Consider the following 13,400-nt stretch of genomic DNA (forward strand, 5'->3'; position numbering starts at 1 on the left):
GAGACTACGGGGAGGCAGCAAGAGCTCCGAAGGAGCGGGAAAGGGGACACCGAGGAGCCCGTGGCCCCGCATAAGAGCAGCTTCTGGCTCTCGCTCCTGTCCCCCTCGTCTCTCCCCATCCTCAGCCTCTCTGGCAAAGTTTCACCGTTCGGTCCGTACTCCGGACCCCCCTATTGCTCCCCACAGCCACCTCTCTCGCGTCTCCCAAGAACGAGATAAATAAAAGTCTGTTAGAGGGAGCCCCCCTCAGGAAACTTACGTTTGATCTGCCTGGGTTTGCTCTGTTTCCTTCGGGACATGCTGCTCGGCTGCCGCTCCCGCCTCGCCCCAGGTACAGGAGTGGAGCTGGGAGGGGACGGGGGGTGGAGGGAGGGTGACAGATCAGTAGTCGGGATTCATGGAGGAGCCGGTGGCCGCCGTGAGATGCAAAGTCAAATGACAGAAAAACAGGGAGAGGGAAAGAGTGTGTGCGCGTGTGACGGAGGACGAGGGGAAGAGAAACGGCGACCGGGGTGGGTGAGACGGAGAGCGAGAATGAGGGGAAGAGAGAAGCAGAAAGAACGGAGGGAGGGAGCAGGGGAAGGAGCGAGGGAGGGAGGGAGGGAGAGAGGAGGAAGGAAGGGAGGGAGGGAGGGAGGGAGGGAGGGAGAGAGAGAGGGAGGGGAGAGCTGGGCTCCTCGCTCGCTCTCTCCCTCTCTCGCCCGCTCTCTGCCGTTGCCGCGCCGCCTCCGCTCCCCGCGCCGCGCTCCGCTCCGACTGACAGGCGGCGGGAGGTGCCGCCGAGGGAGGGGGCGAGGGAGGGGCTTTCCGGGACGGGGGGGGGGGGGCGGAAAGAGGGGGGCGTTTGTCCGTCAGGCTTGACGGGCAGTGGCTGCTACCAGAGACAAGTCCGCATGCAAATCGCCGGCTGCCTGCGGGGCGCGGGGTGCTGAGGCGGGAGGCTTCAATTGTCCCGGCGCTGCCGGGGCTTCGGGCGGTGGCGGGGAGAGCGGCAACTTTCCTGGGAGAGGCAGCGGCGGGTGAGCGGGCGAAGAAACTCCGTGGCAGCCAGGCAGCCGGCACGACTCCTCCCGCCCCGCACCGGGAGCCCGCCGGGCTGCCCTGGCCCGGCCGGGCGCCTTCACCGCTCCGCGGGAAGAGTAAACACTTCCTTCTGGGCCGGGAGAGCCCGGAGAGCCCGGCGCTGGGCGGTGAGGGCAGAGCCCTCCAGAGCGGGTCCCGCCACCGCCGGGCGGTGGGACCCCGGCTTTGCCTCACGGGTGTCGCCGGGGGCGAGCGCTGAGGGATAACGGGCGGCGGGCGGCGGCGGGGGGAGGTGGAGCCGCCCCGGGGGTCGGCGTGGGCTTCCCCGGCGAGGGACGGGTGCTCTTCCTTCGCCGTTGTCCAGCCGCCGGCACCAGCTTGTGCATGGCGGGGCCGACCGGCCATGTGGTCACCGCTGTCTGCCCGCGTGGTCCGTCTCTTTTTGACTTTTAGATGAGAGAGGAAGATAAGCCAACAAAGTACCTAGACTTTAATTAGTTTTCCCCTTCTAAGTAGCGATAATAGGGAAATTTTGCTTTTTGCACAATAGAAACCAATATCTGACGCTTCTGTTCCCAATACCGGTTCAGTGTTCTGACAAAGCTAAACCACTAGCAATCCTCACGTTTACAGTCTGTGTCTTCAGGACAAAATTTCTCTTGAACGTTCTGTTTTAATGCCCTAAATCATCTAGTTTACATATACAGTTGTAAATGACCTGTTATGAACAGACCATGCTTTCTATACCTCATTGCATTGCTTAGCACTGCACGCACATTACCCGATTCTTGCTGTTGTCAAACATTAACTTTGCAAAAGTCTTGAAAAAAAAGAACCCAACAACACAAAAACAAAATCGGTCTGATTTCACTGATGCCAAATAAGGACACTTGATACTGAAACATCTTTATTAGTGTGCTTCCAGAAATTTCAGATCTGACACATGAGTGTTAGATGACACTACAACGTTAAGTGTTCTTACAGCTTTGCTAGCAGGAATTAAATGATTTATGTTCAGGTAAACTGTTAAGCATTTCTTTAACTCTTACCTCAGTGGTCCAGATACTCTCAACAGAAATAGTTTTCAGCTTGACCTCTCAAAGCTTCCAGTGATTATTTATTTGGCCAATATCGCAAAAGTCTTCATAAAAGCAGCATAAATCCTAATACGGCAATGCACTAAAGTTTTCCATCATATTATGTTAGAAAACAATGTTCATAAATGATAAGTGAATTTACAAAACCACTTTTTTTTTTTTAAAGAAGAGAACATGATGGAAACTGTCAACTGTGTTAAACGTTTGTTGTTCAGATACTTTAAAGAATCTGAGTAAATAATAAATGTTTTCCATTTAGCTGAAGTGATTGTGGTACGACAAATTGATATTTCAGTTTCTTTCCTTGAGGTGTAGGCTCATGTTTAAGTAGCAATGTAATAGTGGTAGTGTTTTCAAGAAGGTGTTCTATGGCAATAGACGAACATGATAAGAGTCCACCAAATGAAATGCTCTGCTACGGCTTTGTTGCGGAATTAGGGTCAAACAGGGGCTTGAATGGATACCCATCTTTCAAATTAAAATTAATATTTGACCTCTACCCATTCTCACCATTTTCTTAAATCTCAGTCCGGTTCCCTAATCAGAATTAGCAATGTCTTTTCCTTCATAGAGTTCGACAGTTCTGTTCTGTTTCTATTTTGTTGCCTACCTCCCACATAATGTTTTAAGTCTAACCAGGTAATTTGACAGATACCACCTTTAAACCTACTGCTGTTTAAATGTAAAAGAATGGGGTTGAGTAACCTGTTTCCAACGTTTAGACAATATACAAACTGCAATTTAAAAATTAATATACTGTATGTGGTATAAAACAGTTATAAATAAGTGATAAACAGCTATGCAAAATGAAGCACTGCTAGAGTCTGTATCACCAGTAAGTGTTTATTCTTACATACTGTTTAGGGTAAATTACATAAGAGCATCATTATTATGCTGACTCTTGCTTTCGTAAATATTTAAGCAGCAATGTAAGTTAAGTTACATATTTTGTCTATTCTGAGGCATTAAGGCCATATTCTACTTTGTCAGCTCAAAGGAGGACATATAAAGGTGTATTATTTCTTTGACTGTTCAGAGATATATGTTTGATCACTTAAAGGATTATTACACTTAGTCATTTCAGTGTTTCTCAGTGTATTTTGAACTTGTTTACCTAAGGGTTAAAAAGTTGTTTATGAAATTCCAAAAAGAAGCATACATATGCCTGCTGTTTTAAAATGTAATTAATGGTCTAAGTTAAGGAACGACTTTCCCTAATTCACAGTAAGCGTTCATTTTGTGCGTTTTAGTAGTGGATGAAAATTACTGATTTTCTTTAGCAGGACGGAGTAGCACGTAGTGTATCCCAGATGAAGAGCAGCTCTGGCAGGCCATGCCTGGCAGCTGAGGCTGGGGCAGGGCACAGCTGGAGCGCTGACGGGATCGTTGATGCTGTGCAGTAGTTGAGCCCGTCCCTGATGCTCTACAGTAGCACCGGGTCTGCTGGTGCTCTTCCAGTGTGCAGTACTGGCAAGGCTCTTTTGGTGGGGCAGGGGCTTGAGTTGTATGGACACAAGTCAAGAGGTGTAGCTTTCCCTCAGGGCTCAAGAACAGGCCCAGCATTTTCTGTTATCCTGTAGAGAGAGTCATTCAGAGTAGATTCTTTAAGGTTTACAAATTACCTCCACACACACTCCCCCCAGCAACTGCATAATTTTCTAAACTCCTGTAGCTCTAATGATGTCCACGCCAAGGTTGCAGTGTCTGTGCCACCCGCTGGCTCCTTAGGTTCGCCTGTTGGCTATTGCAACCAGCCAGCACTCACAAGAGTGCTTTGCCAGCATGGCCAGGGGAATGGTACAAACCCCCCTCCGCGCCGGGGGGCAACTACAGCGTCTGAGCATGGGGGCAGGGGAAAGAAAGTCTCTAGTTTTTGTACTGAGGGAATGGTGGCTATCTGTCCAAAAGCTGAGGGTACAGACAGATAATTAAGAATGATGGAGTAAGAATAGTTTAAAAATGTAGTGCTTTTCAACCAAAATAATAACTGGATGTGAGCAGTGGTGGTATAAGTCCGTTCCAGAAGATGTATGCTGTTAGTTAATTACAGTATCTCAAGAAGAAGAAAATAACCTCTGCAGAGATTCACTTCTTAATCATCTCGAACTTCATCCCTTGCAATTGTCTATACCTTTCTAAGATTCTACGAAGATTTATATAAACCCTCTAACTGAATGGTTATCACAGTTCAAAACTTAAATTATTGAAATGCCTGTACTCTGGCAAAGAAACTGGGAAAATTACAGCATGGATTTCCATGATCTTCAAGTGTTAGCAACTGTCTTCCACATAGATAACATGCATACTTTTAAAAACAATGTCCTTCCTTGGAGAACACTTAGTGATTTTTAAAACAACCTTTCAATTGCCTCATCGAGAAGAGGAAATCCTAAAATACTGAAATATTCTCTTGGCAGCAGAATTAACCTCTTGACCAGCAAGTATGGATTTCCTATATTATTTTTTTTGTGAAAAAGAGTGTACACTGAGCAAAATCACATCAGAATTCTCATGTAACTCTAGTTATAGGCTATTTTATACGAAGATATTGATATGATGAAGACATCCTAAGGTTTAGGCAGCAACAGAATTTGGAAGAAAATATGCTTGATTTCTGGGATATGCACACAATCAAGTACTGACCATTTGAAACACCCAGTAAGAGTATGTAATGTTAAAAATATAATTGTGTAAGTTCTGTTGGCCTCTTAGGTTTTGATTTCCTTTGTAAAGACTTGGATTCTTTCATGATCTTAATCATAGCCAAAGGTTCTTTATCTCTGAATGAAAAGGAAGAAAAAGGTGGTATTTTTCCAAGTATTAACCACTCACAGAGTTAGAAAGAATATACAGCATAGCTTTTTGTAACTTTATTCCTCTCCTTTCTTTGGTCAATAGTGACATAATTAATTAATCTGACCGTGAAATTATTAAGTCTCAGAATTAATACCTCTATAACACAACTATGGGACAAGTTGTACTTTCCCCAGCTGTTTGAAAACTACAGTTTCTTGTAATTTCATAATTTGGAGATTTTTCTGTGTGGCCATGCCAGACATACTTAGATTCTAAGACAACAAGAAAACAGACTTAAATATATCACTGCACAGCTGAAAGACGATTGAATTTAGCAGTAAAGCTTCTTCTGACTTTTGAAATAAAGAAGAAAAAGCTCTACCGGTGTGGTGTGCCTCTAGATGACACAAAGGAAAAATGCTGCAAGGCAGATTCCTCACATGCGCAGGAACCTACAGAAGATCTGAGAATAACCAAAGAGAATGGGTGAGACCAGTGGATATGGATTGCCCTTTCAACCAGTCCTGTAAACAAGTTAGAAATGAATTACTACTACATTTTTTGTGAATGTTTTACTCCCTAGGAGTGATCATAACCCTACAGTGAAGTTCCTGGCCGCAGGATTTCAATGGATGCAGCAACACATCAACAGTAGGAAGCCAGACACACAGAGTGCTGGAATCAGTGCTGAGTCAGACTCCATGTTGATAGTCCAGACCTTTGCATCTATTCTGGGAGATCTGCCAGTGTTTAGAGGCCAAAACCCATGTCCACTCCATATGGAGAAGGAAGAATGGCATAGAAATAAATGGTGACCTCAGAAACTTTCTGGATTCCTCAGCAGACTTTTCCTAAAAAGGGCACTCTCTGGATTTGAGTTCATTTTTGGTTGGTGCAAAGCTTAGTATTTTCTTGGTGTCAGTTTCCTGTCTTTTTTCAGGTATTTATTTAGAGCAGAAATCACTACTCTCTTTCAATAGTTCAGTTATGCAAGATACTTTTCATCTCACATTAAAATTTATATCTTATTTGTTATCCAGAAATAGTGGCAAAGATTATTCTTCATTTCCTGACTGGATGCTCTGTGATATTGCTCAGGTAATCTTATGGATGAACAAACTGTTCGTCTACCAAACTGCTTAGACTTTTTGGGCAACTTCAAATTGGAATCACAGAATCGCCATCATAATTCTCTTCATAATAATGTAAAATACTCTTTTTCACTGCACAGGATTGCAGTAATACCCTGGAAAGAATTTGCATTTACTTCTGAAAAATTATACATACAAAACAGCTCCTAATTTTGACATCCATGTTCTCCTTTATAAAAATATATATATCTTAAGATCGGCAAAATTCTACTGCAAAAATGACTTGCACAAACTACCATGTAGTATACCATGCCTTCAGCTGGAAAAGAAAATTCAGTAGCTGTGGCATAGCTAGAGAAAGCTTTTTGATTGAAGAAAGCTAAAAACACGGCTGCATGTTCAGAACGAGACAGTGTATCGCGCATATGGCAGCATCTGGAGTGTGCAGTGGAAGGAACAGTGTCCTGTGAGGAAATATTTCTGGATGCCTCGGTTGTCTGAAATGCAGCCCATTCACCCCCACTGCTTACAGATGGCCACTGAAAACTTAGAAATCTACTGAAACATGTATATAATCCCACACCACACTGCAAATTTCTGCCAGTAGCAAGACTGTGCAGCCCACAGCAGCAGTAACTTACCATTTTGGCACGTGCATGGGCTTCAGAGGCCAGTTCTCTTACAAGTCAGAGGACTTCTCTGCATTCCATGGCCTTACCCTCCCCAGGAGCATACTACCCTTAGCGCAGTCTTAACGCTTTACAGTCCAGGCTTCTGAGAGAAGCACCTTTCTCAGAAATACCAACAATACTGTAGCATGAATTTTCTTTCAGCTTCTAAGCACAGGAGAAAATGGAAACATGGAGAACAAGGAAGAAAAAGGCAAGGAATAGTAGAATAGCAGAAACAGAAGGGAAAAGGGAAAACAGACAGCTGTAGTGCTTTAAAAATCTCTATTTCTATCTTTATTTCTTGTTAAATAAGCCAACAGCAGTATTTCATGTAGACATAGCATAACACTGAAAAGATAACATTAATATTGTCAAATTAGTGTTTATGACTTTGTAGTGCAACACTCATAAAGTAGTGACATGAGTATAGAGTGCAACTTCAGCTGCAGAGCTTGAACTAAAACAACATTTTCTCTTCTCCTTGGTCTTCCCTCCCACCATAACTGTTACGTAGCACACCTTCTGGGAGCAATTAGCAGTGTCTGCATCATTGCGCGTAGCCAAACTAGATATTATGGGCATCTCAGTTTGCCCAGTGTAAGTGAAGGAGCTTGCATATGCACTAACAGCTCAACAACATATATATACGCTTGACCAAGAGTTTAAAAATATTAGAAACCTGGAAACATATGTGATGATCCCCCTATAGATACAGGGGAACCCATAGTGGATGTACCAGTTTACCACTATGGCTTTATAATCACCTTCATCATCTTTTAAAACCCAGTATTTCTTCTGCTATATATCCATCTAATGGATGTTCTTACACAAATGCAGAATGCCATCTGGCAGAGTCTGTGGTATAATCGGTACTTGTTTCCTATCTGTTCCTTACATTGTGCAAATGAGGCTTCCCCCCCTCAGAGCAGTAGCATAGCCTGCCCTCTTTATGTATCAGAATTGCTATTGTTTACCAATTTAAGGAATATATAAAACTATACATCATCGTCATCATAAATAGGAATAAATAATAAAATCTATTATTAAAGCCTCAAAGTTTATGCCAGCATAGCACCTCTTTTTGAGACTTCAGGTTCCTCTCAGTAGCATGGATATGTTTTGGTTTATTAAGGGGGCGTTTGATGCAACTCTTCAATTTATGCCATTATCCTATAAATAGGATCAACTACATTAGAAAGGAAACTTTACCATGCAAACAGTCTTTCGAAAGTGGGACCCCCTAAGGTTTTCTACCTTCAGAACTAGATGCTTACTTTGCACAGCAGACGTAGTAAAATAAGTGAAAGATATCACAGTCCAATGGACTGAAGAACAAAGGCAAAATATACTTCAGAGTCACTCAGCAATTTGTAACCCCATATTCCTTTGAGAAAATTTAAAAGATTTTTAGTAGTCCGCCGTACACCATAGTAAAGCTAAATTATTCTCAAAATTGGTTGCCTTAAATACATCATTGATTTTGTTGGTATTAGCAGTACACATAGTGTTTATCCCCTTTGTATTATATCTGCTCACAACAAAATTTTATTCAAAATGTCCTCTCCTTAAATCCGCAGGTAACATCCAAAAAATCACATAAGAATTTTAAAAGGTAAAACCATGGTTACAATTTTCTAAAGTGCCTCAGTAACTTAGAGTCCTTTTCAGTCTTCCTTTTTAATCCTTCTTGAAAATGAAATTTAAATTTTGAATCAAGCTGCTTCCAAAAATGTTGCTCTAGAGACTATCCTTTGACAGTACCAATAGTTAGGAATTAAAATAGCTTAAAAAGGAGGAAATCAAAGTTCTTGATTGTTTCCCAGTCTCACTGATTTTAAAAGGATTTAGGTGAAAGCTCTCCAAATAAAAATGCTGAAGAAGAACCACTCCCTAGCCATTTCCCATCAGGCACCCAAGGAACAAAGTTGCCCTCAATTTCATAAAATCATTTCATCAGTACAACTGAGCATAGAGCGTTTTTGTAGTGTTCTGCAATCATAAAAACAAATTACTTTGCACACATTAGTGTAAGCAATGGAGTAAAGCGAACTGTCTGACCTTTGATTTATGTCTGTTGGTGCAAAAGACAAAATGCTGCTGCATTCATATGAAATGCTGATTAATTGATAGCTATGATTAAAAAGTCTCTACATTATGTATTAAAATGTCTTTCTTATGGACAGGACCCACTTCATATTCACATACCTAAAAATCTAACTAGTGTTCTAGGTTCTCCCTACAGCAGAGTGAGCAGATTTGTAAATTAATCCCCTCTTAAAATAAATACCCAAATATTGGGTAGCTAAATGTGACTTCTACTGATTCCCTCAAAATAGTATTTTATTGACCTTTGAAAATGAGATACATTGGCTCTCTTTTACTCATGATTGTGAGAATATCGAAGTTGTTGCATGGGGATCAAAGTGAAGCCTATGTGGTGCAAAAGCTCGTGACAAATAGCAGACAGGAACGAGCAGAGCTGCGTTTAGGTGAGACCAACCAGGGCGATGCAGTGAGGCCTCATGACACAACAGGGACAAGCCGCTGCTCTAGGGGAGTTTTGCCAGCCACGCAACATGCCACTTGGACAGGGTGTGACTGGAGACATTAATGAGTTGGTCTCAGATCAGTGTTGCCTGTTTTAGGGGACTAGGCCACCACTCTATGCTTGCTCTGGTCCATATCACTAATAATTAGAGGTTCTTTAAATCCTGAAGTGCAATATTTGGCTCTTGCTGTAACTGATTTAGCTTTAATTCATCTATGAAAACTGTTATCTAACCCATCAGCTGTATTTTTAGTACTGCACCACAGATCAAACACAGCAGAGCATGTTTAATCTCACTAAATTCCACTAACTTCAGTTACTTACTATCTGTAACAAAAACATAGTGTACTATATTTGCTCTTTTAAATTTCTTGTGTATTAGATGTTATTTCATGGGTACATCTGCTGGATGCCTAACATCTAGAGAATGTCCGAGCATGATATTTCTACAAATTTGTCAGTTTACTACTGAATCTAGAACACTAACTTCTTAACTGCCACTGGTAAAAAAAAAAGGTATATTATTGGTCAAGTCTTCTGGAGGATAACTTCATTTACAACAAATGTTCTTTTAAAAAATGCAGATGACTTTTTTGATTCCACGCGTCACAAATTATTTCAATAGATGCTAGCCTAATTAGAGCAACAGTCCAATAGTGAGAGCTCCAACGATGGCTCCAGAGGCTTTATTTTTCACATGATAATTTTGAGTTTATTTATGTATATAGCCAATATTTTAGCTTGTTTCATTCAAATTAGCTGCCCTTTGTGTGGAAATAGTACTATAATGAACACCAAACAATCTAACCTATGGATCCTATATTGCTACTTGTATTTTCCTGTTTTTTGGACATTGACCAACAAAATCCTAGAGAGATTTTTGAAATGTGATCCTTTCCCTGGAGGTTGTTTCCATGGCCACTGTCTGGCCATGAAATGGTAGATTTCATGACTCAAATTGCCACAGATGAGCATATTTATTCAATGAGCTTTTGCTCTTTTAAATTCCCTGACTCCAACTCTGTCAACTCTGATTACAAATCTGTAGGACTGGTGCAAATAAAAAAGGCAAAATTTTATATGTGAAAATGTTGCTCCTTAGTCATTGATTCCCTGAATTACGTGCTGGAATTATTAATGAAGAATTTTTTTATTATTTTAATGTCACATGTCTCTTTATTATTTTGTTACATCATTAACAGTACTACTACCTTTGCCTTCTCACGAGTTTGCTCCCAAATAGCATGTATTCCTTAATCCATCATTTCAGCCTGTATGTCAACTATATGAGATTCCGTATTGTTTCTGGACTGAGAATTTCATGCTGACAGAATGGAAGATTGACCTCTGTCAAGCTAATGAATAAATCAAACCATTTTTCTGTATTTCTTTGTCATTATTCTTGTCATTATACTCCTTTATTGCTCCATGATGTATTCTGTACTCCTGATGTTTATGGTACTTGGGTGCCTGGTTTATAGGCTGCGTTTTCTGCTTCTCAGGATGCATCTGCTTGCAATGATAAACCAAGATTATTATTATTATTTTAAAAAGTTCTTAACCTCTTACCTTGTTCTGTAAGGTGAAAAATGTTGCTTGAGCTATTGATAAGTGCAGGTAAACTCACTACTGAAATCATTCATAATAAAATCTCCCAAGATGTACTAATCTTTTTATAATATCTGTAATTTGTGCAAAGGATAAAATTTCTTCCGAATTAGAGGCTGATCAACAATTCTGAGAAGACGTAAATCTAAATGCTACACGCAAACTCACTACGTTTTCAAACAATGCCTAAAAATAGAAGTGGATGTGGATTTCATATGATTATCACAGATGGATCAACTGAAAAAAGTGTAATATCAGATTCTGAATTAATTCTCTAATATATTCTCAGTTTATACCTGTAAAAAAAAGGGTAGAGAGGAGGATCTTGGGAACTACTGACCTGTCAGCCTCACCTCTCTGTCTGGGAAGATCATGGAACAGATCCTCCTAGAAGCTGTGCTAAGCCCCCATGGCAGACAGGGAGGTCATTCAAGACAGCCAGCATGGCTTCCCCGAGGGCAAGTCCTGCCTGACCAGCCTAGTGGCTTTATGTGATGCATTAACTACCTCAATGGACAAGGGAAGAGCTACGGATGTCAACTATCTGGACTTCTGTAAGGCCTTTGACATAGTGCCCCACAACATCCTTCTCTCCAAATTGGAGATATATGGATCTGATGGGTGGACTATTCGGTGGATGAGGAATTGGTTGGATGGTTGCATCCAGAGCGTAGTGGTCAACAACTCAATGTCCAGATGGAGATCGGTGATGAGTGGTGTCCCTCAGGTGTTTGATCAGGTACACCCTCACCAAGTTTGCAGAGGACACCAAGCTGAGTGGTGAGGTTGACATGCCTGAGGGATGGGATGCCATCCAGAGGGACCTGGACAGACTCGAGAAGTGAGTTTGTGTGAACCTCATAAGGTTTAACAAGTCCAAGTGCAGGATCCTGCACCTGGGCTGGGGCAACTCCTGGTATCAATACAGGCTGGGGGATGAAGGGATTGAGAGCAGCCCTGCTGAGAAGTACTTGGGGTACTGGTGGCTGAAAAGCTGGACATGACCCAGGAGCGTGCATTCACAGCCCAGAAAGCCAACTGCATCCTGGGCTGCATCAAAAGAAGCGTGGCCAGCAGGTCGAGGGAGGTGATTCTGCCCCTCTACTTCGCTCTGGTGAGACCCCACCTGGAGCACTGTGTCCAGCTCTGGAGTCCTCAGCACAGGAAAGCCCTGGACCTGTTGGAGTGGGTCCAGAGGAGGGCCACAAAAATGATCAGTGGGCTGGAGCACCTCTCCTATGAGGAAAAGATGAGAGAGCTGACATTTTTCAGCCTGGAGAAGAAAAGGCTCCAGGGAGACCTTACTGCCGTCTTTCAGTACTTAAAGGGGGCTTATGAGAAAGACGGGGAGGGACTCTTGATCAGGAAGTGTAGTCACAGGATGAGGGGTAATGGTTTTAAACTTTTAAAAGAGGGTAGATTTATACTAGATATCAGGAAGAAATTTTTTTACGCCGAGGGTGGTGAAACACTGGAACAGGTTGCCCATTCCTATTCTCTCAGTTATACGGTTCTTATCTACCTTTCATATTCTCATCACTGTTTGTTAATGTATCTCTCCTGTTCTCTGTGTTAAACTCAGTTAAACTCCTTGTCCTAGAATGTTAACCTTGGTCCTGTGCACTGCATTATGAAAATAAGGAAATTTCAGTATATAAAAGAAAGTCAGGTAACCTGAGTAATGTCTTATGAATAAAGCTGAGGAGAACCAAAGGTGGTGTACTGTGACTAAGATATTAGTGGGAGATAACACTGGGAAAAATTATTCAGTGAAAGATAATATGCGAGAAGGAGTAGTGGCATAGACTTCTAGAAAGGAAAGTTTAAACTGCTAATCAACAAAATATTTGCCATGGTAAGATTTTACATAATGGAAGTTTCAACAAATGGTGAAGCACATTCATTTATAACTTGAAAAGCTAGAGAGGAAAAAAAATGCTAAATTTACTTTAGATTTCCTGTATTTGGAGTAGGTGATATAATTGGACAGTTCTGTTTCTAGAGTCTTTAATGCGAAGAAATCTCCATTGTATAAAAATACACAGCTATAATCTGTTTTCTTTACTTTTTGTATTTCATTTTGGGTTGTATACATTTTGTTAAAATACCTGCATATGGAAAATAGCATCTTCAGTTCAATACCAAAAACCAAGTTGGAATTAAGTTCAACCAGTTGCAGCTTTTAAATTTCAGACCAAGGCTTTCATAACAAGTCAGTCTTAGAATACACAGGTATTCATATAGTAAATGAACCTAGTGAAAAAGCAAAACCACCAGGGGATGTCCTTTATAACACACAGCAAGTCCGGTTCCAGCATCTCCCTTTTAGGACAGGAACAATTATTAGTCAGTGATTGCTAGTTCAGAACAAATCCCTGTTCTCTAAGAGCATTGTAGATCTTGAAATCATCACAGTTTCATACCATCTGTTCCAAAATATGCTAGCTTATACACAGTTCTACACTTCAAACATTTTATATGATCTGAATCTTAAATTGAGGTAATAAGCAGCGGTCTACAAGACTGTTCTGTTTCTGTTTCTCCAGCTGATCTCCTGCAGCGTCTT

At 41.7% G+C, this 13,400-nt stretch overlaps 1 protein-coding gene across 2 annotated transcripts in view; it reads right to left on the minus strand.

Annotated features, from left to right (window-relative positions):
- The window catches only part of ZFPM2 (zinc finger protein, FOG family member 2), a 316,540-nt gene extending 316,000 nt beyond the window's left edge, over positions 1–540 (minus strand). For both annotated transcript variants that reach the window (XM_054193153.1, XM_054193152.1), the window contains exon 1: positions 260–540. In XM_054193153.1, coding sequence (XP_054049128.1) covers positions 260–299 — 40 coding nt within the window. In that variant the 5' untranslated portion in view covers positions 300–540. The remainder of the gene's footprint in view (positions 1–259) is intronic.
- Between the last annotated feature and the right edge of the window lie 12,860 nt (positions 541–13,400).

Source organism: Rissa tridactyla, chromosome 2 (assembly GCF_028500815.1).
Source record: "Rissa tridactyla isolate bRisTri1 chromosome 2, bRisTri1.patW.cur.20221130, whole genome shotgun sequence".
Taxonomy (NCBI): domain Eukaryota; kingdom Metazoa; phylum Chordata; class Aves; order Charadriiformes; family Laridae; genus Rissa; species Rissa tridactyla.